The sequence below is a fragment of the Vipera berus genome (genome assembly GCF_964194415.1).
Source record: "Vipera berus genome assembly, chromosome: 2".
NCBI classification, from domain to species: domain Eukaryota; kingdom Metazoa; phylum Chordata; class Lepidosauria; order Squamata; family Viperidae; genus Vipera; species Vipera berus.
The window spans coordinates 242,207,416-242,230,495 of NC_138203.1; the positions used below are offsets into that span (position 1 = coordinate 242,207,416).

At 38.6% G+C, this 23,080-nt stretch overlaps 1 protein-coding gene across 1 annotated transcript; it reads left to right on the forward strand.

Moving 5' to 3' along the window:
* Positions 1 to 6,400: 6,400 nt before the first annotated feature.
* Positions 6,401 to 20,480, forward strand: OXTR (oxytocin receptor; the record flags this gene model as incomplete). Its single annotated transcript, XM_081322110.1, has 2 exons — positions 6,401 to 7,301; positions 20,233 to 20,480. The coding sequence occupies 2 exons, from the start codon at positions 6,401 to 6,403 to the stop codon at positions 20,478 to 20,480; spliced, it is 1,149 nt and encodes a 382-aa protein (XP_081178236.1).
* Positions 20,481 to 23,080: the final 2,600 nt, after the last annotated feature.

Here is a 23,080-nt window from a genome sequence, read left to right on the forward strand (position 1 = left end):
ACAAGTGGAGGCAGAGGCACAGGGGGGAGGTAGGTGATCCCGACATGCTGCCAACTCCGTTCCACCATCTCTCGGTTTGCCCACAGCCATGCTGCGATTGCCTCCCTCTTTCCTGTGACTCTGCCTCCGCCTGATGTTGCCACTGCACAAGCCTCCTGTGAACCTCCTGTGAGCAAGGCAGCCATGTAGCATGTCCAGATTGCCTGTCTCCCCTCCTGGTTCTGCCTCCACACATGCAATTACCTGTGCTTCACCAAGGGGCTGTTGAGCTGCGGCTGCTGCCAGACACCATCAGCCCCCACACATTTGCCATCTCTTGTGCTGGCCACGCCCATCCCCCTGGGCTTATTTTTGGGGTAGGGCTTATATTAGGCCCACTCCAATAAATCAGGGTGAATCTTATTTTCAGGGTGGGTCTTATTTTCAGGAAAGCATGGTAAGCACTTTGGGATGAACTCCTTTGAATGGTGTGGGAATATGAATGGATTTCCCAGAAAACATTCCAGACTACAGGAAAAGGGCAGAAAACATCCTGCAGTCAAGAAGGCTCCATACCCCTTTGCACTACTCGGGTGACCCTGAGGACACAGAAAACCTCCACATGGCCCCAAAGACTCTCTAAAAGAATGCAAATGACCAGCTGAATGCAAGGAATATAAATCCTTCCATTCCCCAATATCCGGTCAGAGCTGAAGAAGCTTCTTGGATGAGAAGTGAAACATCTTCAAAGAAAAACAAGAAAGTCCAGTTGCCTCCTGAAAAAGCACCTTTGGGACCACCATGACCCAGATGACTGAGAATCTCCGTAGACATTTTTAAATAATGGGTATGACTCAGAAAAAGATAGAGTACTCTGTATGTACCTGAGATACATCAGGCACAAATTCAATCCCAGCACTGTTTTTTTTTTAAAGTTAAAGTTAAAAGCTCTAAGATATTTGACATTACAGCTGATTAGCTCTTCAGTGTATTGCAGTTTGTGAGTTTTTAATGTCTCTCAGCAATAATAAGTCATGAATTAAGTTGAAATCTGTTGCAGTGAAAAGTGATAATATTCAGTGAATTGAAAAAGGACCGAAATCAATACCGTCTACGGCAAGTAGAGAAGCAAATGTCAGGGGTGTGTGTGTTTGTTGTGCTTGTGAGGCTTTCTACTAGGAAAAGATTAAATTCAGTAAAAAATTACATAATAGGTGCTAATAAATAAATATTGTTCCTTGGCAAACAATTTTAGGGCATTTTATAAAGAACAAAATCCATATAGTGGTTAAAGCTTTGGACTAGGTCCAGCTTCAAGCCCATCCTCTGCCACAGAAATTCCCTGAGTGATTTTGAGCCAGGCATTCTCTCTTAGCCCTCTCTGCTACATCGTGTTGTGGGAATAAAATAAATATTTATTTGGATTTAAAGGCTGCTTAACTCCCCAATGACCCTAAGGTGTATGTGTGTGTGTGTGTGTGTGTGTGTGTGTCTGTGTGTTACATTTTAAATGTAGGTTGCAAAGGAATGAGAAAGAAAATGTATGGGCTTCCGGTTCGCGCATGCGGCGCTTCTGGATGCGCAGGAACAGTCCGCTTCCTGCTGTCTGTTCCTTTTTTGGAGGACCCTGAAAAGGGTCAAAAATCGCCCTGGAGGAACGATTACCGAGAGGAGGACTTCCCTGCGATCGCAGAAGGGTGGCAGCCCTCCGCTTGAATCTGGGACAATCTCCTTTGGCCCGAAGAAGAAGAGACCAGCCATAAAGATGGCCGATCACTAAGCTGCTCCCTGCCAAAAGCACTACCCAGCACTAAGAAGCAACCTGGAGGACCTGGGTGAGCCTTTACCTTTCCTATTCCCTTAAACATCTTCCTGTGGGACTTTCCTGAAAATTTCTTTCCCCATCTTTTGAAAAAAATGGCGAATATCTATTCTGGGAACAAATCTTAAAGCCTTAAAGCTTTAAAGAAATTTAATTAATTCAGCAAAGAATCTAAGCAATTTCATCTGTATTTATGAAAAAGCTCCTATTTTTTGCTGGGGATCCACTATCCTATTTTCTCTCTAAGCTGTGAATTAAGGAAAAAAATTGGACTAATGTTACAAAAGTTCTATATTAATTTGGAAAAAAAGAAGAAAGTTTTTACATTGCATTTTATGTTATTGATGACATCTTGTGGTGAAACCTGGTACAGCAACTAATTTTTTTTTCTGTTGTGAGAGCTGACTGAATAACAGAGCTGTCCTTGACATTATTCTTAAAGATAAGTGTGGGAATACCTGGCACTGAAAACAACTCTTTTGGAGGTGGATAATCCTTGATTCTTATTAAAATAGCCTCCATGGAAGATTTAGCTGCAAACAATAACGAAATGGATGAATATATCCCACCACTTGACTATAAACTGATACTGGACACGATTTTGGCAATGACAGAGCAAATTAAAGCCAAACTGCAAGAAAAATCTGACAACTCAAAGCCACCAAATCAAATTCTGACTTTAAATGAGGAAAAGATAACCCAAAACCAAATAGAAGAAGTGGAAACTAACACTAAAATAGGAGATTTCAAAGAACAACAAAAGCAACCTACAGAAAACCTCAAAGTCCAAACTTTAATGGCAACTACAAAACTTACAACTCAAAAAGCAACAGCACCTGAAGAAAGCAATATTAAGAGTGAAGACACTAAAGGCCTTCAAATACACTATATTGAGAATTCAACTAATCAAGTGACAACCATAACACCAGCTACTACTTTCTACCTTACCCAGATAGAATTGGAAGAACAAAAAGACTTGACTGATCTAATGACAACTATATTACATCAATCATCAAAAACTGAACTATCAAAGCAAAACTACAATGGCTACAAAGAGGACATTTTCCTTGCAAAACTGACATTTGGATATGCTCCTTGGATTCAAATATGGGGTCTGGGAAGAAAGGACATTTGAGAATTTAAAGATGCCAAGAGGGAAGCCTGATTGGCACAAAAGGAAGGCAAGAGTTAGATTTAAAAAACTGAACTTGTTTCTTTTTTGGGATTCCTAAAGATAGAGTATAAAAATACCTTTTAATGGATTAAGGGGAATCTCTAAAAATAAAACTGATTCTATATTTACGGTAGCTTTTAGATCTGTAAGGGAAAACAAAAGTAAGCTCTTAGAATATAATTCTGAACTATATTATAGAATTTGGAATGATATATCAAAAGATAGCATTTTAACAATTGATGTACGGTTAAGATGACTTATAGAATATATTAGTTGTTACTTTTGAACTATATTATAGAATCTAGAATTTTATATATAAAAGATAGTATTTTAATAATTGTTGAATGGTTAAGATAAAATATACTTCTAATAATGGGTGATTTGTTAAGATGAAAAATAGATTTTAATGGTAAAACATAAGAATGTTTTGTAATGAACAATCTAAGTTTTGTAGACAAGAGAATTATTCTTTATTGAAATAGGGAATTGTGGGTTACCCAAAAATTAAGCTTTCTTTTGTACATTATAGGCTATTCTAGAATATTTTATTGCAATTAGATAAAATTTAAAAACAGGATATTGATATGTATTTTTGAAAATATATTGAAAAAATTGTTAATTGACTAGGTTACAACTAGAAATGTATTAACTTGACTATTTTGACTATGTGATAACTAAGGGAATCAGAGAGAGAATCCCTGTTGATGCAACCTGAACTATTTACAACTTATTTGTTATTTTGACTACCCAACCACCGTATTGCTTCACAAATACATGTATATGTAAATATTAAAAAATCAATAAAACTTGTATAAAAAAAGAAAGAAAATGTATGTCCATAGAACTACACATACAAAAAAGTACCGATTCTCCAAAAAATACAGGACTTAACAGCCAACCTTGAGAACAATTGCAGGGTGGGACCCAGACAAGACCTATTTTCTAGGTCCTAATAAATAACATTGTTTAATTGAAGGGGCCTGGAGCACACCTGCTCTGTCTGAACTTATACAGCAGGCAGTAACTATAGAGGTAGATAGTTACCAATAGTTATTTTTATAGTCACCAATATCCTGAATTGTACCTAGAAGCAACCATTGGAACTCCGAAAGCAGTGGTGACATATATGTGCTACTGCATTCAAAGGCAGCTTCATGTACAGTGCATTGCAGTAGTCCATTTGTAATATATCTACAGCAGGGATCTCATGTAAGCCACCTTGGAGGACAAGTAAAATAGAAATTCTAACAAATATAAGTATGTAAGTAAGTAGCCATGCTGCTGCTGCAAAACTTTTGTTCTGTACATTGCCATCCAGATTTATTGAAATATGGGATTGATGATTGATAACACAAGTTTAGGACTTCTGTCAAATGTAGAAAAGTGCTACTTTAAACATGTACTGTTCACCAAGGGAAATCCTTTCCGCATACTTTATACAGCCAGCGTAACAAATCTACGAAGTATCTCAAAAAAATTTTTTTTTTTCTGGTCAATTTAAAAAAACAACCTTGGAAATGAGGTGTAAGCCTTTGTTTCTCTGAGAAAATTGATCTACGATGACTCAGTTGAGACATTTACCTCTGATCTTCATTCATGTTTCAGCACAGCTGCTTCCTTATTCAGTGATTTAAAATGTTTATAACTTGCTCTACATCACTGAACTCCAGAGGAAGATGCAATGAAAACAAATTAGACAATCAAGCAATAAAACTTAGATTTATATAAGGGGCTTGCCTGAAATGAGTGCAAATTTAAAACAAAACAGAAGCCATTCCCTCTCCCCCTGGATAGGAAATCTGTTCACCCACTAGTCTGCTACCAGATTAGCAAATGACACCCAAACCCCATTTTCTAGTCAAGGCACATAACAGTCACCCTGATTTAGTTAGGTGGCAAATCCCCGAAATATAAAAACAGGAGCTCGCAAGCCCAATAGCAATACAATTTTAAGAAGAAACCTCTGGCTGACTTTCAAACCAGCTATCTTGCTCTGACTATTAAAAATTCTCACCCTTACTGCGTCAATATCTTTAACATTCCCCTCAGGCTCAAAAGCCTCTTGTCACATTGAAAAATTATGTTGGGAAGGGACGAAATGCTTCCTAAATTGTACGATGACAAGAAATGAAATCCCAGAAAGGGAAGAAGAGGGAGAAGCACAAGGAGAAAAGAACACTGTTCCTGTCCTTTGGTCCTATATTTTCTTTGCCCATCTTCAGGCACATCTGTGCATAACCATGCACAACCAAGCGACAGGAAAGCCAGTCTCCGCTGAAGGAGATCTCAGCCCACTTCTGATCTTTAATCGATTCCTGAGAGTGAGATTGAAGAAATGGCCTAGGGCGACACCTAAGGGCCAAAAGAAACCCTGCATGATAACAATGCAAGAATCGGTCTGTTTTATCCATGAATGACCGTGAAGAGCAGACCGCAAACTCAGCTGCTCCTCCTCCTTCTTCTCCTGCTCCTCCTCTCCGTCCTCCTGCATTCATTCGAGAGCAAACTTGTGGAGCTGCTAAATGTGTCACAAGGGCAAAAGAACTCACCTGACATTCCTGGACCTTCCCAGCTGGATAGGACTAGCTTCTAATCTTTCTCTCTAGAGAGAGGGGAAAAAGGAAGAGAACTCTTTGGTTCAGGAGTTGCTAAAAGACAGGAAACAAAAAAGTGAGCTAAAGGTAAGAGGAATTTCTTTGTAACTCTGAAAGGCACTTTTAGGCAAGGCATGCTTGTGTGTTTGTTAATTGTGTCATCCCTTGAGTTTTCTTTTAATTGTAGTCTGGCTTTCTGCATCTATATTTAGACTGATGCAGAGCCATCTGTGTGCAAGGAGGAACTGGGATAAATGCTGCAGCTGAAAGAAAAAAAAAGACTTGGAGAACTAATAAGCAAGTCTTGATGGTTGTTTTGAAGCAAACGGGAACAAGCCATTGAAATTACACTCCTGAGTTTGAATGAATGCCTTGTGAGAGAGAGTAGAAAGCTGAGGTTGTCAGGGATTCAAAATGTGACTAGGTGGCTCACAATGTTGGTGTGATTCCTTATTTATTTTCTCTCCCCCTTATTTTATTTTATTTTATTTTATTTTTTGCTATAGGAGGAACCAATGAAGTAATTTACAAAGAGAGCAGGATTTATCCTGCGGGTGGAAAAGAACTCATAACTATACATCAACTGCATGTACCAGTCCAGGCGAAGGATTCAAAGCGAAAGGGAGTAAACGGGACTTTAAAAATAAATAAATAAATAAAGAGGCAAAGGGCCAAATGGGAGTAAAAGGGGCCTTCAGGAAAAGGAAAGCAGCACTGAAAGGCCCGGTCCCAAGAAAGGGGAGGCTCTAAAGGACACACTGCACTGCAGAGAAGGCGTCTCTCTCTTCTCAGTTCAGCCTTGCAAAAGAGTCTGGGTGGGAACCATCAACCATGGATCTTTGGTATTGTTCAAATTGTTCCTTGAGCAATGCCACCCTGGAAAACCATACTTCACAAGCCAACCAAACTTCAGTCATAAAACGGAACGAGGACATTGCCAAGGTAGAGGTGGCGGTGCTCTGCCTCATCTTTTTCCTCGCCTTGACGGGAAACTTATGTGTACTGCTGGCTATCTACACAACCCGCCACAAACATTCCCGCATGTACTTCTTTATGAAGCATCTGAGCATTGCTGACCTAGTTGTGGCCATCTTCCAGGTCTTGCCTCAACTCATTTGGGACATCACCTTCAGGTTCAAAGGGCCAGATTATCTCTGTAGGTTGATCAAATACCTGCAAGTGGTGGGGATGTTTGCTTCCACCTACATGCTCTTGTTGATGTCGCTGGATCGGTGTTTGGCCATCTGTCAACCCTTGAGGTCTTTACATCAGAGGTCCGACCGGTTGTCTGTGCTCCTCACTTGGCTTGTGTGCCTCCTCTTCAGCATCCCGCAGCTCCAGATATTTTCTATGAAGAATGTGTCCCATGGAGGGATGGATTGCTGGGCGACATTCATTCAGCCTTGGGGTCCTAAAGCCTATGTCACCTGGATGACCTTGACTGTGTACATCATCCCAGTGATTGTGCTAAGTGTCTGCTACGGCTTGATCAGCTTCAAAATTTGGCAAAATGTGAAGCTAAAAACTGTCCATGAAACAAGCGTGAGCCTAACCTCTAGTAATTCTCATGGAGGCACCCTCTCCAGGGTGAGCAGCATCAAACTCATTTCCAAAGCCAAGATACGGACAGTCAAAATGACCTTTATTATTGTCTTAGCCTTCATTATGTGCTGGACTCCTTATTTTATTGTGCAGATGTGGCTTGCATGGGATGAAAATGCTCCGAAAGAAGGTATAGTTCTCCTTTTTTTATATATACCTGCCTCTGTAGCTCTGTGCAGTAATTTCCCTCACTGTAATTTCTTTAAACTATATAACTGAACTATTATCAGTAGAGCTGATCTGTAATGTGGCATTCAACAAAGCATTATTCAAATGAAAAAAAGATTCATTGGTTCATTGGCTAGGACAATAGAACTGGTAAAATCTAAAAAGTGATTTCAGATCTTAGATATTATTTATGTGACATTGGATAAATTGCCAAATATCTCTGCCCATAAATGTCCTGTGATAACATAGAGAACTTGGATGCTTTTATTAGGAAGCTGGAAATCCGGAGGCAGATTAATCAGAATAATTGGCATAGAAAAGCCAGGTATTTTTTGCATACTTAGCCACATCAACTATTTTTTTGTTAATCTTAGTGGGAGCACATGAAAGATAATGTTTAGATCAACTGCTGTCAGAAAATGGGAAATTACTTTTACAAGTAGGATGGAAGTGCTATAATCTTTTTTATTGAAGGAGCTCGATGCTGTCATTTTGACTTTACTCCATAAATCAGCTGATTTCTAAACGCTAGCTCAGAAATGAAGGAAGAAGAGGAATTTTGTGAATTGACTGGGCTATCATTGACTGGGGAGTTGGGAGCTTGACATGGAGGGGCATTAATCAAATGCACTATTTATGTTAAGTGGCTAATATTGAGAAGGGCTAAAGGCTAAATCGCACTAATGCAACCATATATAAAAAGTTTAATAATTTAAACATGCTTCCCATTTGCCTAAAATTAAATGTATAATAATCTCTTAGCAAAAGGATTTTTGAAATATGACGTTACTTTCTTATTTGCTTGGCCCCCTTTTTTCTGTAACTTTGAAAAAGTTGGATTGTCCTCATTGGGTACTTTGAGGTATCCCAATATTCTCTGCTCTTTTATTTGTCCCAGGACGGGAAATTTTTCCTCTGAAAAATAACAAACTAATGGAGGCAATTATTAAGGGCTTTGGCTGCCATCACTCCAGTATCAACAATGTGTGGTTCAAAATAAGAGCTATGTGGCAAAGGATCCTTTCCAGCATACTTTCTAATATTTAAATGGCTTAAAATCACCCTTCCATATATCACCTTTCCACCACCAGTATCCAGTCTACAGAGAAGATGCCAAAGTCTATCAGGTGACTCACAAAATGAGCGCATACTACTTTGGCATTAAGCGTCACTCCAAAAATGTGTAACCGAAGTGTGCAAAGGATTTGGCAGAACCCATTGTGGCCAATGTGAATGTGTATTTTGCTGAACAAACGGTACAATGTGAAAAATCCAATGCTAGCTACAGCAAAACAGTCTTATGTGGCACCAATAGAAGAGAATAGTTGTAGCTCAGGGTTGAACTGTGAAGGCCTGGGTGCTCTCTGAGCTTGAAGGTTTTCTTGCAGACCTTTCATTGCCAAACTAGGTAACATCATCAGTGCTGGTAAAAGGTCCCAGTGCAAGAAAACTATTAAGCTCAGAGAGAACCAAGGACCCCACAGGTCTTATATGGTTAAGACTTTAAATGCAAGTTCCACTTGTGCCCGTTCAGCAAATAAATATTTGCAAGACAAATGTTTAGCCATAGTAACTGGAAAAAACCTCAAAATGAAATGGAACTGAGACTTGGCAAAGGGAATAGAATAGAATAGAATAGAATAGAATAGAATAGAATAGAATAGAATAGAATAGAATAGAATAGAATAGAATAGAATAGAATAGAATAGAATAGAATATTGGAGCTGTAAGGGACCTTGGAGGTCTTCTAGTCCAACCCCCTGCTCAGGCAGGAAACCCTATACTATTTCAGACAAATTGTCCAATCTCTTCTTAAATTTGGTTAGTTAAACCTTAGACAAAAGTTGGATGACTCTGGATGATTGATAGCTGGTTACCTTTGTGTTTAGAGAGGAGCCATTAAGTTCCTTCCAGCTCCACTATTGTTTAAACTTTACCAACATCAAAGTTGCATTCATACTCTGAGTGCCCAGCTACTGCAATTGAAATGGGTGCTGTTCACTTCTCTCTCTCCAACTTCAAATATCTTGCTCCTTCTTTTCCCGCAAAAGGATCATTTTGAGATAATGTATTTTTCAGTAGAGAAATAAAGGATGAGCTTGCTTAGCCATTTTCCTCTTCCTATTTTTTCCATTTCAATTATCCTTACCCAGCTGGGAGGAGAAAAGATCTTTATGAGCTGACAGACCTGGTCTTACCGCACAGATGCGGAGAACCCAGATTTGTTTTCCTGTTCTGACTGCAACCCTCTTTTGTCAGGGGCTTTCTCTGAGCGAGACTTCTGTTCATGGTCCAGTTGTACATAACTGCTCAGCGCGTGGACCCCATGAGGAAAACCATCATATTACTATCTCAACGAAAAGCCCAAGAATAAGATATTATCTCTCTCTCTTATTATATTCTCCAGAAATCCAAAATATATTCAGGACTGTAAATCATCCCATCCAGTCATAAAAGAATCCAGGAACTGGATCTATTGCTCTGTCCAAGCAACTGCAAACTAAGTTTGCTATGTAGAGCAATTAAAGGAATATCTTTCCTTTAATCAGTTAGTGCTCTTCCTCTAGGCTGGTTTAAGCCCAGCCACTAGGATATTATCTTTGCAGTAAGTATGACAACCTTGTGGTAGCTTATTACTATAGTCAATTTGGACTAGTGGTTAAGACACCAGGTGAGAAACCAGGAGATCCAGTCCTGCCTTAGGCATGAAAGCCGACTGGGTGACCTTGGTGGCTAAAACAAGACACAATTTTAAATCAGAAAAAAAATTTAGGCTACGACTCTTGCATTGTGGGAAAGGGAATGGATAAAAGTGGTACATGATGTCAAAGCAACTTTTAATTACCCAGCTTCAGATGCAGCCAGAGCTCATTTAACGGGGAGTAAACTCATCTTAAGAATGTGAGATTATCTTTGGAGTAAGCATGCACTGTTCATTTCATGCCAGGGTTATTAATAAAAACTAATATCAACAATTCCCAGCCCAACTCCCTCAAAGGGTGGTTGTGGGGTAAATAGGAGGAGGAAAAAGCATTATGTATGTTTGCCGCCTTGAGATATTTATAAATATAATAAAGGCGGGATCAAAATAAATAAAAACGAACTGTAATCTGGTCAGCTCTTATTTCTGTGAGATCTTTTGTCCTTTGTCAGTCAGAGAAATATTTCCAGGATGAGTATATTTCTTTCACTTCAGTCATCTTTGAAAGCTTGAAGATTTTTATTTCCACCAAAACTGCTAGACTGTGTAAAAATGTGTCTCTCTTTGTGCTTTAACAGACCAGGAAGACTTTTAAGAAAAAATATTGTGAAGTTTGAAAAGTTCTGCATGCCGTCTAGCCCTTCCATTTGACCCTAGTAATTTCACTCACAAGCAGTCAGACAAAATAAAATGTGTAGAAGATGGAGATAGCAAAAGTGAAGCAAAGGAAAAGGGGAGACACGGAAGTATGCAAAGTGTCTCACAGCAGAGATAACCACAAAATGAAAAGTGAAGAAAAATTCATTTGGGAATTGGCCTGATAAAGAGTATGAGGAGCTTCCCAACATTTCATTATACATTGCATGGACAATGTTCCTTGCTTTCAGGACAGAGAAGATTATCTTACTTCTGATATGGGGCTTTATTTGCCAAAGACCATAAAAGAGTTTCCAATAAGAATATTTCTTTGTAACACTTTGCCTGCCAAATATTCCAAGAGCTCAGAGAGCTAGAAGGATTAGACTTGTCTTTGAATTGGCAGTAGAGATGGGTAGAGACCCTTACTTTTGTCTTCCTTGAAGGAATTAGGAACTAACATCTATTTCAGAATAGTTGTAACCAGTTAAATGCAAAGGTATCATATAACTGACAATAGATCAAGTGAAGAGTTTGATCCTACTAAATGTTGCAAATGCCTCATTTTCACAATGATCTGGTGATCATGTTTGTCCACTGTAGGGTAAAATAAAGAATTGCCCTCTTAAAGAAGGGATGCTTATGCATAGTTAGATAAAGGTAAAAGGTAAAGGTTCCCCCGCACATGCGTACTAGTCGTTTCCAACTCTAGGGGCTGGTGCTCATCTCCGTTTCAAAGCCGAAGAGCCAGCGTTTGTCCGAGGATGTCTCCGTAGTCATGTGGCCGGCATGACTAGACGCCAAAGGCGCACGGAACGCTGTTACCTTCCCACCGTAGTGGTCCCTATTTTTCTACTTGCATTTTTACATGCTTTCAAACTGCTAGGTTGGCAGAAGATAGTTAGATAAGGGTTAAGTAATTATTTCATGGACTGTCAAACCAAGGGGAGTAGGTTGTTTGTTTGTTTGTATCCAACCTCTATTATTTGTATAAATAATTCAAAGTGGCAAACATATTCAACACTCCATCCTCGTCCTATTTTCCCCACAACAATAAGCCTGAAGTGGTTGGGCTGAGAAAGAGTGACTGGCCCAAAAGTCACCCTGCTGGCCTTCATGGCTAGGGTGGGACTTGAACTTATGGACTTCTGCTTTCTAGCCTGCTTTAACCATTAGACCAGGGGTGTCAAACTGCCGGCCCACGGGCCGGATGCATCACAACAAAACCGCACCCACCCCATTGCTGGCAATGGGGAAAAAGCTCCAATACGTCACACAACTTCACATGACATCGCAAGTTTGACACCCCTGCACTAGACCAAACTTAATTCCTATTAAACTTTTCTGTTGAGTTTTAGCTACTGCTCTAAACGATAGTGAGCAAAATGATGATTTATGATGGGCCTTCAAGTCTAATAATGTTGAAAGTGATTGTTGCTGCATTAAGGGAGAAAAAAATATCTCAAAAGCATTTCAGAATATGAAAATGTGTTTGTTAGAATGAATGCAAAGTTATATTTGTATGACCTAGATAGTTATTAATTTAGCATTTCTAATGTAACTTTTCTCTGGATGAATCTTATTTCTAATTATAATATTTCATTGTTTGCTACATTTCTGTGCTCTGTTTCTTCTACTCGAATCACAACATTTGCTTTATATTTATATTTTTAAAGAGAATTTCATTGCATGAAATGAACAGCGTGTGCTTACTCAAAAGATATCCCCACATTCTTAAGATGGGCTTACTCCCTGTTAAATGAGCACCAGTTGGATCTGAAGTTGGCTAGTTAAAAGCTGCTTGACCTCATGCACAGCATTTATCTATTCTCTCCTCCATAAGGCAAAAGTTGTAGTCTGGACTTTTTTCTGATTTAAATTTGTGCTTTGTTTTGATGGTACACTACAGTGAAACATTACCTGCTGGGATTGACTATCCGTGCAGTCTTAGCCACTGAGTACACCGGCTGCAGAGTAAGATGCACAGCAGTGAGATACTATCTTAGGATTCTGCTAAAACTTTTGTTAGTAGGCTTGTGAAAGCATGCAATCAGCTGGAAAGGTAGAAGTAAAGCGTCCAAGCTAACAATTAACAGAGGCATGGCTGGGCCAGGTGTTCAGAATGCAAAAACACAGCATGATGAAAAGTTTTCTAATGAGCAAAATGTTTATTTTTCTCCATAGGTAGAGTAGCAGAGTCATTGAGGTCAGATTTATTGTGTCAATGAGCGAGCATCAAAAAAAACATCTCCACTATAGTCTTCAAGTTTAAGTTCTAACATTTTTACGCTAATGGGATTTTATTTATTTTATTTTATTTTATTGAATTTATATACCGCCCTTTCCTGTAGGACTCAGGGCGGTTTACAGGGCATAAAAAACGTCAATACAAAAATTAAGAACAATTAAAAAGATTAAACTAAATCCCTGAAAAAATATAAAACATATAAAACCCCATTTAAAACCCCAATTAAAACTCAGCCTGGGCCGGAAAGCTTTTTTAGGGATGGCAGTCCTCACTAAGGTAATTGGGATTGCAATTTCCATTGCTAAGTGATTTGGTTATAAAGCAGAATATCACATGGCTTCATTATTAAGTGACAGCAATCCTAGCACTCCCCATTGCCTTTGTTAATCAAATCCTATCTGTCATTAGCACAAGATCCATCCAGAATTAAGCCTCTCCCAGCTTGGCCTCTCCCAGCCCTGAACTTTGGTAAAGTAGGGGACTCTCTCCTCTTCAACAGCCCCCACCCACATATCTCTGCCCCATCTGTGCCCTTTTGGCTGCCCTGCCCTTTGCTACCACTGCCAGCCCAGCCACCCAGTGCTCATCCTACCATCCTACTAGTTATGCACTGACTCACTTACCAGCCCCAATGACCCCAGTGGACTCTGCCATCTTCCTCCTCCTGCTGCTGAAACATGCCCAGCTTGGCTCTGTGCAGGAAGTTGCTGGCTATATCTTCTTCCTGAGGCCTGGGAGTGATGGCAATGGGCTAAGGCTGCTGAAGACCTCAGGCCTTTGGTTGAGCCCAGTGCAGCTGCTGCCACCAAGGAGTGCCACTCTGTCCTGTCAGGTGGCTGAAAAGGCAGAGATGGGGGAGAGATAGGTGGTTGGCAAGAGCTGAAGCACACTTGCAATTGTAAATACGGGTGGGCTGCCAAGTGTCCAAATTTTGATCATGTAGGGGCTCTGCAGAGGGAGCAGCATAAGTACTACTTCATTCAGCACTTAAAACAGTCACTGAATGAATGGTCATAACTGGAGGACTATGCATATCTATAATTGTATCCCAACTTCAGGGGTCTTCAAATTTGGCCCTTTTATGACTTGTGGACTTCAACTCCCAGAATTCCTCAGCCAGTGTGTCTGGCTGAGGAATTCTGGGAGTTGAAGTCCACAAGTCATAAATGGGCCAAATTTGAAGACCCCTGCTGTATATGTATCTGATTATTAGCCAACAATGTAGGCTTGATACAGAAGATCACAGAAGAGGAAACATTTGTCAAACACTGTCCTGCTCCCTTCTTCCAGGGAACATTTCTGTTCAGACTTAACTCCCCCTCCCTTTTGCAAGTGGAAAAGAGCCTTCCATTCACAAAAGAACATTCTAGATGCAATTTCATTAACATGTTTTTACAAATGGGTGGCTTAAAATGAATAATTGTTTATTGAATAAACCATACAGTCAGACAAAACCGAACAAACCATATTGTGTCTTAGTAGGATGGGGAACCTGCCTATGGCTAAGTTGGGATAGTTTTAAGATGCTTCTTAATAGCAGAACCACCAGTTCTATCATATCAATGTCTTTTTTCCACCAATGGAAAAAAACCTTCCTATTTTTTCCCCCTTAATAATTAACATGTTTATGTTTATGTTTATGTTTTATTTAATTTATATACCGCCCTTCTCCCTAGGGACTCAGGGCGGTTCACAGGGCATATAAATAAAATACAATACTATACAAAAGTTAAAACAAAGATTAAATCAGTGCCCAATTAAAAAAACAATAATGCAATCTAAAATGACAATTTAAAACACAGCTCCCCCATCAGGCCAGACCGGCCAATTCAAACAAATGGGTCTTCAGACATAAAATAGCACTTTAGAAAGTCAAACACATTATCACAGCACACACATCATCCCAGATCTCATTTTATGACATTTTATGACATTTTATGAAAATGATGTGGGGTGACTTCAGGTTTGTCATGGCTTTTAGTTGCTACTATATAGCTATTCTGTTTTTATTATTAGAGAATATGAAGATAATTACTTTTATTATTGTAGCTAAAATTGTTAAAGTTGAACTCTAAGTAATTGATCACTGATGATATGATGAGAAATACACATGGGAATTGTTGTAATGATGAGTAATGTCATCTTATGATTTCTTGGTTAATAGTTGTCCAGTCAGCTTCATAATAAAGTTTGTGAGCACCATTTCAAATTGTGTCTAAAGGGTGTTTGGCACCAGACCCCCATGAAATCCAGTGACTTGATATAACCAATGGCTCTCTTAAGATGGGCTGTTGCCTTAGATGAACGACTTACACATTTTCATTGTTCAAAAGGTGACTATTAGTAGTTAAATTCTACTTTGGTGCCTACCTCTATAGCATTTAACAAGAGCTGAGTAATTTAAAGAACACAGAGTAGGTTGATCTTTATTTTCCTTATAGGATCTGTTGCCTTAGATAGCTACCTTGCTCTGCCTAATAATAGGACCAGCATTGTCTACTTTTTAGCTTTGTACATTCACCCAAATAAAGCACAATAAAGGTTTAGCATCACTGGAAGATATCTATTAAGTAAGTCTTCTTATCTTCAAATCCCTTTTTTGTCATTCACAATGGTTAATTCAGTTTTTTTTATCATAAGCTTAAACTGTTATGTTTTACAAACCTGGAAATACATTTCTACTAGAGCTGTGGTGGTGAACCTATGGCATGTGTGCCACAGGTGGCATGCAGAGCCCTCTCTGTGGGCATGCATGTCGTCGCCCCAGTCCTAGGCCTTCAGCTGGGTTTTATAAAACCTTTTCATTTTAGGCCTCCGCCGCCGTGTGGAAAAAAAAAAAGGTTCAATCAATCAATCAACTTCTTGCAGGAAAAAAAAAAGATCTCACAAAGTTGGAATTGATTGAACTTTTTAGTCCCACCCAGTGTGCCGTTACCACCGCAGCAACGCCCACCCAATTGGCCACACCCACCCAATGGGTCATGGCCACCCAGCACCCGATGAAACATAAGTGGGTATTGGGTTGCAGTTTGGGCACTCAGTCTCTAAAAGGTTCACCATCACTGTACTAGAGTAACAAGAACAGTACTGTATAAGTATATATTCATTTAAAAAAATCCAGGTAGGAACTGAAATTAAGTAGAGATTGTCTTTTTGAATTCCCCACTCCCTAGAGCAAATATAAATTAATATTTTTTTCCCTGTAGAATTTCTTTAACCCCTTCAGCTGTAGACTTCTTAGTCATTTTCCATATAAATTTTATTACCGTAATAAATAGCTAAATTGGGGGGGGGGTCTTAAAAAAACCCCAACCCATTGAGTGTGCCTAATCCCAGTTCACTTTGATTCCTGAAGAATTATATAGAATAGAATAACAGAGTTGGAAGGGACCTTGGAGGTCTTCTAGTCTAACCTCCTTCTCAGGCAGAAAACCCATATCAGGGTGATACCCAGCCAAACAATAAAGTCCATAGCAATAGATTTTTCTTCTGTCTGTCTACACTTGAGCTCTGTTGGATGAGTTTCATGCAAGGGTTGAACACATAAACATTTTGAGCAGTCTCTCCAGTTGGGACTTTCCAAATGTATTGAGACCATTCCCATATTTATTGCCAGCTGTTCTTTTTATGAATTCTGTAACCTAGGGTCTGGAGAGGAACAGATCTTGAAAAGCTGACTTCAAATAATTACTTTGTGCTCACTTCCAGAGGAGATTCTGGGTTAATTTGCTGCAGCCTAAACACTGAAGAGCGCAATTTATGTGATGTAATTATGCTAAACCACTTCTATGCAAAGCTCAGTGGAATGGCTGAGAAATAGACTTGTCCTCTTACTTTTCACAAGTTCAAAATACTGAAAACAGACCTAAAAAGTTCCAATTAGCATTCAGAAGTGGAATCTAGATATGTTACCCAAGAGCCTAAATAGATTGTTTGAACATTAGAATTTCAATGGGTGATCATGAATCAATGCTAATACTAAACAGTAATCAGTTACATTACTTTTTTTTCCTCCCTTTTTTAAACTAATAATGCCATGTTTCACAGCAAGGAGTAGATTTCAAAGGAATTTCTTACTCTGTGTTTAGCTTATGCAAAGGTCACTTAATGATTCAGTCTCAAGAAAAGCTAATGAGAAAAAATGAAATATTTTATAGTAAGCGTGTTTAGGAGAAGTATTCCCATGATGAAGGAGACATTTTTGAGGTTTCTTTTTTCATTGGTTCATGCTGGAAATAAATTAGTCTGTATCCCTAGCATGATTATAATTTCTTATTGAAATCCTGATTATGTAAAGATTTGCTTGCAACCATCATTTTCTTGTTGTTAAAAAGGCAAACTATTTAGGAACGGTAAGTATGACTTGCTACTTTCGCTATACAATCTTTGTAAATAAACAGAGGTAGCCGGATATGAATCTGTCTCAGCCCAATAACACCGTATTTGTCAGGATATTGTGCTATTTTTCTAAGTTACATAACTCATTTATATTGAACAAGTTAATTATTATTGCCAGTTCTAGGAAAAGCCACACGTTGTGTGTATCTATTTCTAGGGGGTTATAGGACAATGAACATTAGATTACCTTCCTCTTATCAATCATAGTCAGGCCTTTTTTTTCATAAAATGCTCAGAACGGAGTTCCAGCACTTTTTTGGATGGAACCTTGTAGGGTAGGCAAGGCGGGTTGTATGACATGTGTGAGTCCTGGCACCTTTTTCTTTTACAAAAAAAAGCACTGATCATAGTAATATTATTGGTTGCTTCTCACTGTATCTATTGACTGAATTTCAGAACACAATCATGCACAGATTTGTTTAGTCTGCTGAACAGGGATTGGACTGCCTGAGAGAAATGGTTCTCAATCCTGGCAACATTAAGACAGAATAAGGAAGGGACCTTGGAGATCTTCTAGTCCAACTCCCTGTTCAGGCAGGAGATCCTATACCATTCTGAACAAATGGCTGCCCAATCTCTTCTTGAAAACCACCATTGATGGAGCACCCACAGCTTCTGAAGGCAAGCTGTTCCACTGGTTAATCGTTCTGTCCGGAAATTTCTCCTTAGTTCCTTATAATAAAGGCATATAACCTTTATTCTATTTTTTAAAAAAACACATGAAAAGACAGAGCATGAATGTTGAAGTTGTTTATCAATACTTGGTGTCTGGACAAATATACAAATAGCCAATTTAATGGGATAGGCATTCTGCTAGTTACACAGCAATAATTAAAGCACTGTTTGCAGTGAGCCATTTTTTACACATAGAGGAAGTTCTAAATTAGTTTAGCATACTCCTTTGGCTGATATTTTTAAGGAGAAGAGGACTGTGAGGTGTGACTATATAAAGATAATCAGATGTTAGAAAAAGCTGGGCAATGTTGAGGAACAGGTGCTGCAACTCAACTTTCTAACCTTTTGAAGAACCATGAAAAACCATTTGGTTATACCAGAAGAGCTATCTTTGATACTTGGCCTTTGAGAGAAAGATTTAAGAGTAAAAATAAAAGTACTCAACCCCCACCCCAAATGGGCCATTCTATTGCCAATTTCAGTGGCATATTCTTAAGGTGCTGGGACCTGAAAATGATATTTGGAGGGAATAGAATAGAATAGAATAGAATAGAATAGAATAGAATAGAATAGAATAGAATAGAATAGAATAGAATAGAATAGAATAGAATAGAATGGAATGGAATGGAATGGAATGGAATGGAATGGAATGGAATGGAACGGAATAAAATAGAATACCTTGTTTGGCCAAGTCTGATTAGAAACTCAAGAAATTTGTCTCTGGTGCATAAACTGTCATTGTACATGTAAAACAACAAAGTAGTAATAATCATAACAATGTACCTTATCTATCATAATACCAATAGATAATGATTATTTGACAGGCCAGCTCATCAGATAAAGTCCCCAGTGTACCAGTTTGCATATCTAGTCTGTCTGGATGAGATGCATTGGCTAGATTTGTTTCCAATTGACTCTGAAGCTAAGTTAAGAAAGGCTGACATACTCAACCTAACAGATTATCTGAAGCAGGAACTGGATAGAAGGAGGGTGTCTATCTTGTGCAGTTTTTTGTAAGCCATTTAAAAGATAGAAACACTTTGTACTAAGACAAGTTTTGAAGATTAAGCTTTTTGAATATTGATGGACTGGAAAATAAGACTTCATGAAAACACTATTCATTGCTGAATTGGCAAAAGTGGCTGATGAATTTAAAGAGCAGTTAATGTGTGGAAAAATATTTTTTCTCTTCAGTTTTTTCATCTGCAGTACAGATAACAATGATTCCAAGAAGTCTTTTTTCCTAAACATGAAATAGTGGCAAGCATTTATCCTGTAATTGTTTTTTGACGATGTTTCACATTTATTCCCAAACTCCTGATACTATAAAAACCTTTGCAGGACAATGTAGTCATTCTGATTCCCTACATATTTTTATGTACTAATATGGAAGGTATTTGTAATAGCCTGGGGTAAATTTATTAAGACCCAGGTTTTAGTTTTAGGCTCTACAACAAACTTTCCCAGGGGTGCTGGGATAACAACTCCTAGGATCTCATAGTAAGGGATGCTGGTGATTCCCATTCTTAAAGTATAGATTTATATCTAACTGACCCAATTCAGGATAATTCAGATTTAATTGGAAGTTGTTTATATATTATAAATGTTAAAGTAAAAAAAAAGTAATTTTGATGAGTAGAGCATCTGGAAATCCATGCCAGAAAGTGACAGGCACATTTGCTAATTTACTCTGAGCATCAGCAACACTGTATATATAAAATTGACAAATTTGGAAGATGTAGTAAAAATGGAGAGAAGAGTAACATAGTAGTCAATCTTTGAACAGATCCTTTTTTAATTCTTTAAATTATCTGAAGTCTCCATAGTAATTTTCTTCACTTTGTACTGCCATGAGCCCAAGATACTTGGTGCTTGAGCCAAAAGGTTTTCATAGCAGCCTCATTTGTGGAAAAAAAACATTATTACTTTCAATAGTAAAATTTTCCTACTTAAAGTTATTAAATTTTGCTACCACTGTCTAGCAGAAGTACCAATCTGTATGTCAGTTGTGGCATGCATTCATCCAGCAAAAACCCTGATGAAATGTCTAACCTTATATGTCTATTTCAACAAAGTATTGTAAGACACATGGTATTGTGGCATCACCCAAGCAGGCATAGTTAGAATGTCTCACTGATTGTCAGGCAGCAGGCTATTTCTCTTTTTTGACAATCCTGTTGATCCTAAAACTTTACAGTAATATTTAACTCTTTCTAATACATTTTTCTCTTGCAGATTGGACATTCATAATCACCACACTCCTTGCAAGTCTGAACAGCTGTTGTAACCCCTGGATCTACATGCTTTTCACAGGTCATCTTTTCCACGATCTTTTGCACAGGTTCCTTTGTTGTTCTTCAAGGTACTTAAAAGCTCGGCAAGGATGTGACCTGAGCGTCAGCAAAAAAAGCAATTCATCCACTTTTGTTCTGAGTCTCAAAAGCTCCAGTCAAAGGAGTTTTACCCAGCCATCCACAGCATGATCTAGAAAGATTCAGCTGTCTACAGACTATACTAAAATGTTTGGCTAGAAATGGCTTTGGTGTCTATTTAAGAAAATGGGGCAAAGTAATATGGGTGCATGTTAAGTCTGGGCATAAATATACTGTATGTGTAAAAATGAGTATATGTGTATGTGTAGGGTATATGTGTATTTGTAGGGACGCGGTGGCTCAGTGGGTTAGGACGCTGAGCTTGTCGATCGGAAGGTCGGCAGTTTGGCGGGTCAAATCCCGAGTGCCGTGTAGCAGAGTGAGCGCCTGTTACTCATCCCAGCTTCTGCCAACCTAGCAGTTCGAAAGCACATAAAAATGCAAGTAGAAAAATAGGGACCACTGCGGTGGGAAGGTAACAGCGTTCTGTGCGCCTTTGGCGTCTAGTCATGCTGGCCACATGACCACGGAGACGTCCTTGGACAAGCGCTGGCTCTTCGGCTTTGAAACGGAGATGAGCAACGGCCCCTAGAGTCGGAAACAACTAGCATGCATGTGTGGGGGAACCTTTACCTTTACCTTTAGGGTATTTGTTAATTAATATGTAAGGCAATGGAAAGCTGACTATAGTATGATTCAGGATAAATAATTTGGACCGTTCAAGAACTTTGAAGTTCTACTCCTGTCTGGTCCAGGCAGACAAATTAGTAATATTTGAAGAACAATATATTTTCTATATTTGAGCCAAGTAATAGTTCCCATGCAAAACATTGACTACAATGCTGATGGGTTCCACAGACTAATGAAACCTACAAACTGAGCAACAGATTACAAATAACAGGAATAAGAAGAAAATATTGTCTCCTATTGTAAAGGCAGTAGAGCATGTCAAATGAATATGGTGGAGTCTTCTAAGCCAAACAACACAGAAAAACATTGTGACTTCTTGGACTGACATTCAATCCACAACAAGCAATTCAATTCTTTAAACACTCAGTCATTACCTGAACTTGCAGTTATGTAATGACCAGCCATGGAGAAAAATTAGGGGAGCCCAGAATGATACCAGGAACTACATTTGAGGTGGAAGCAATAATTCCTGAAACTGAAGTTGACTTTAACAGATTTTCCATGTTTTTTCCTTGTGGCATCATTCGTTTTTTCACCAAAATTCCATTGTGAAATTTCAGCCCTTCAAGACTGTCAGCATAACTTTGTGTATCACTCATTAACTGTTGACAAATCTAACATAGCAAACTTTATAGAGAATGCAGATAATGCTTTGTAGAAGAATACCAGCTAACCCATCATTACCAGGTGCCTCTTGCAAAATATAACCAGAAGGGGAATGTTGGAAGACAGTTTTAAAGCACACTTTTGACTAGATAGCAATGACACCCATCACTGCCTTTATCAATAGCTGATACATTCTACATCATGACCCAAAATTCCCTCCACTTGCAGAAAACAGAGGGTTGTTTTTTTTAATGTGATAATATTCCTGCAAGAGACCAGTGACCAGTACTTTCTGATATTAAACATATTGAATGTCAGTCATTGAATGTTGCAGCAGAAAGTATCAAATGTTTGGCCTGGACAAAAAGAAAAGTAAGAGTAGATAGCAAAGAAAACTGTCAGATTTGAACAACTATCACAGAGAAGATGGAGCAGATTTATATTCTGTGCTTCAAAAAGTCAGAACTACTAAGAATGGGTGGGAATGCCTTTTTTGGCTAAGCATCAAGAAAAACTTCCTAATGTTATGACAGGGGAATAAATTATCTCTGGAGATGTTGAACATTGAATTACCTCAATTATCTCTGAAAATATTTAAGCAGAGAGGCTCTAGATGCATCTCCTTTCACCAGTGATGTATATAGATGAACTCTGGAGTTCCTTGAAGCTCCGATATATTACAATTTTAAAAATTAATGAAGTGAGGTATTACTCAATTTTTAATGCAGTCATTAAATATTTGGACAATATTTAGACACTATCTGAGCATCGATCAAAATCTGCAAATTGAAATTGAATGTTATTCTAGACGTTTTCCATTTGCTACCTGATATAGCTCTGCCCTTGATTCTCCTGCATATATATTGGCTAAATATTTTCAGGGAATGAACCTGGAGCTGTTTTAGCTGCATTCCACAGAGTTCATCTTTTTATTATAAATGAGATCAAAATGAATAGTACAAAAATATGTTGAAAGCTCTACAGTAAGTGTACAATAAAGATAGTCCTTGTTTAACAACATTAGATGGAATTGCCATCTCCAAGCAATATGGTCTGCAAAGTCATGTGACCATGCCACCTAGCAATCACAGTTCTGACAGTCCTGGTGGCAATTATTAAGTGATGACCATGCAGATCATTAAGCAAGGACCTCATGTAATTATGACTTCCAACTTCCTGCCAGCTTCCATTGACTTTGTTTGTGGGAAGCCAGCAGGGGAATATTGGAAATTATGATCACATGACTGTGGCTTGCTCTACCATTGTAATTGCAAGCCAGGCACCAAATGTTCAGATCACAGTTATGTGACTGTGAGGATGTTGTGATGTCTGGAACTGATGGCATAACATGGAATGCTACAAGATAAAGCTCACAGGTTCCTAGCATGTCTAAGCTCTTCCTTAAATTCATGAAT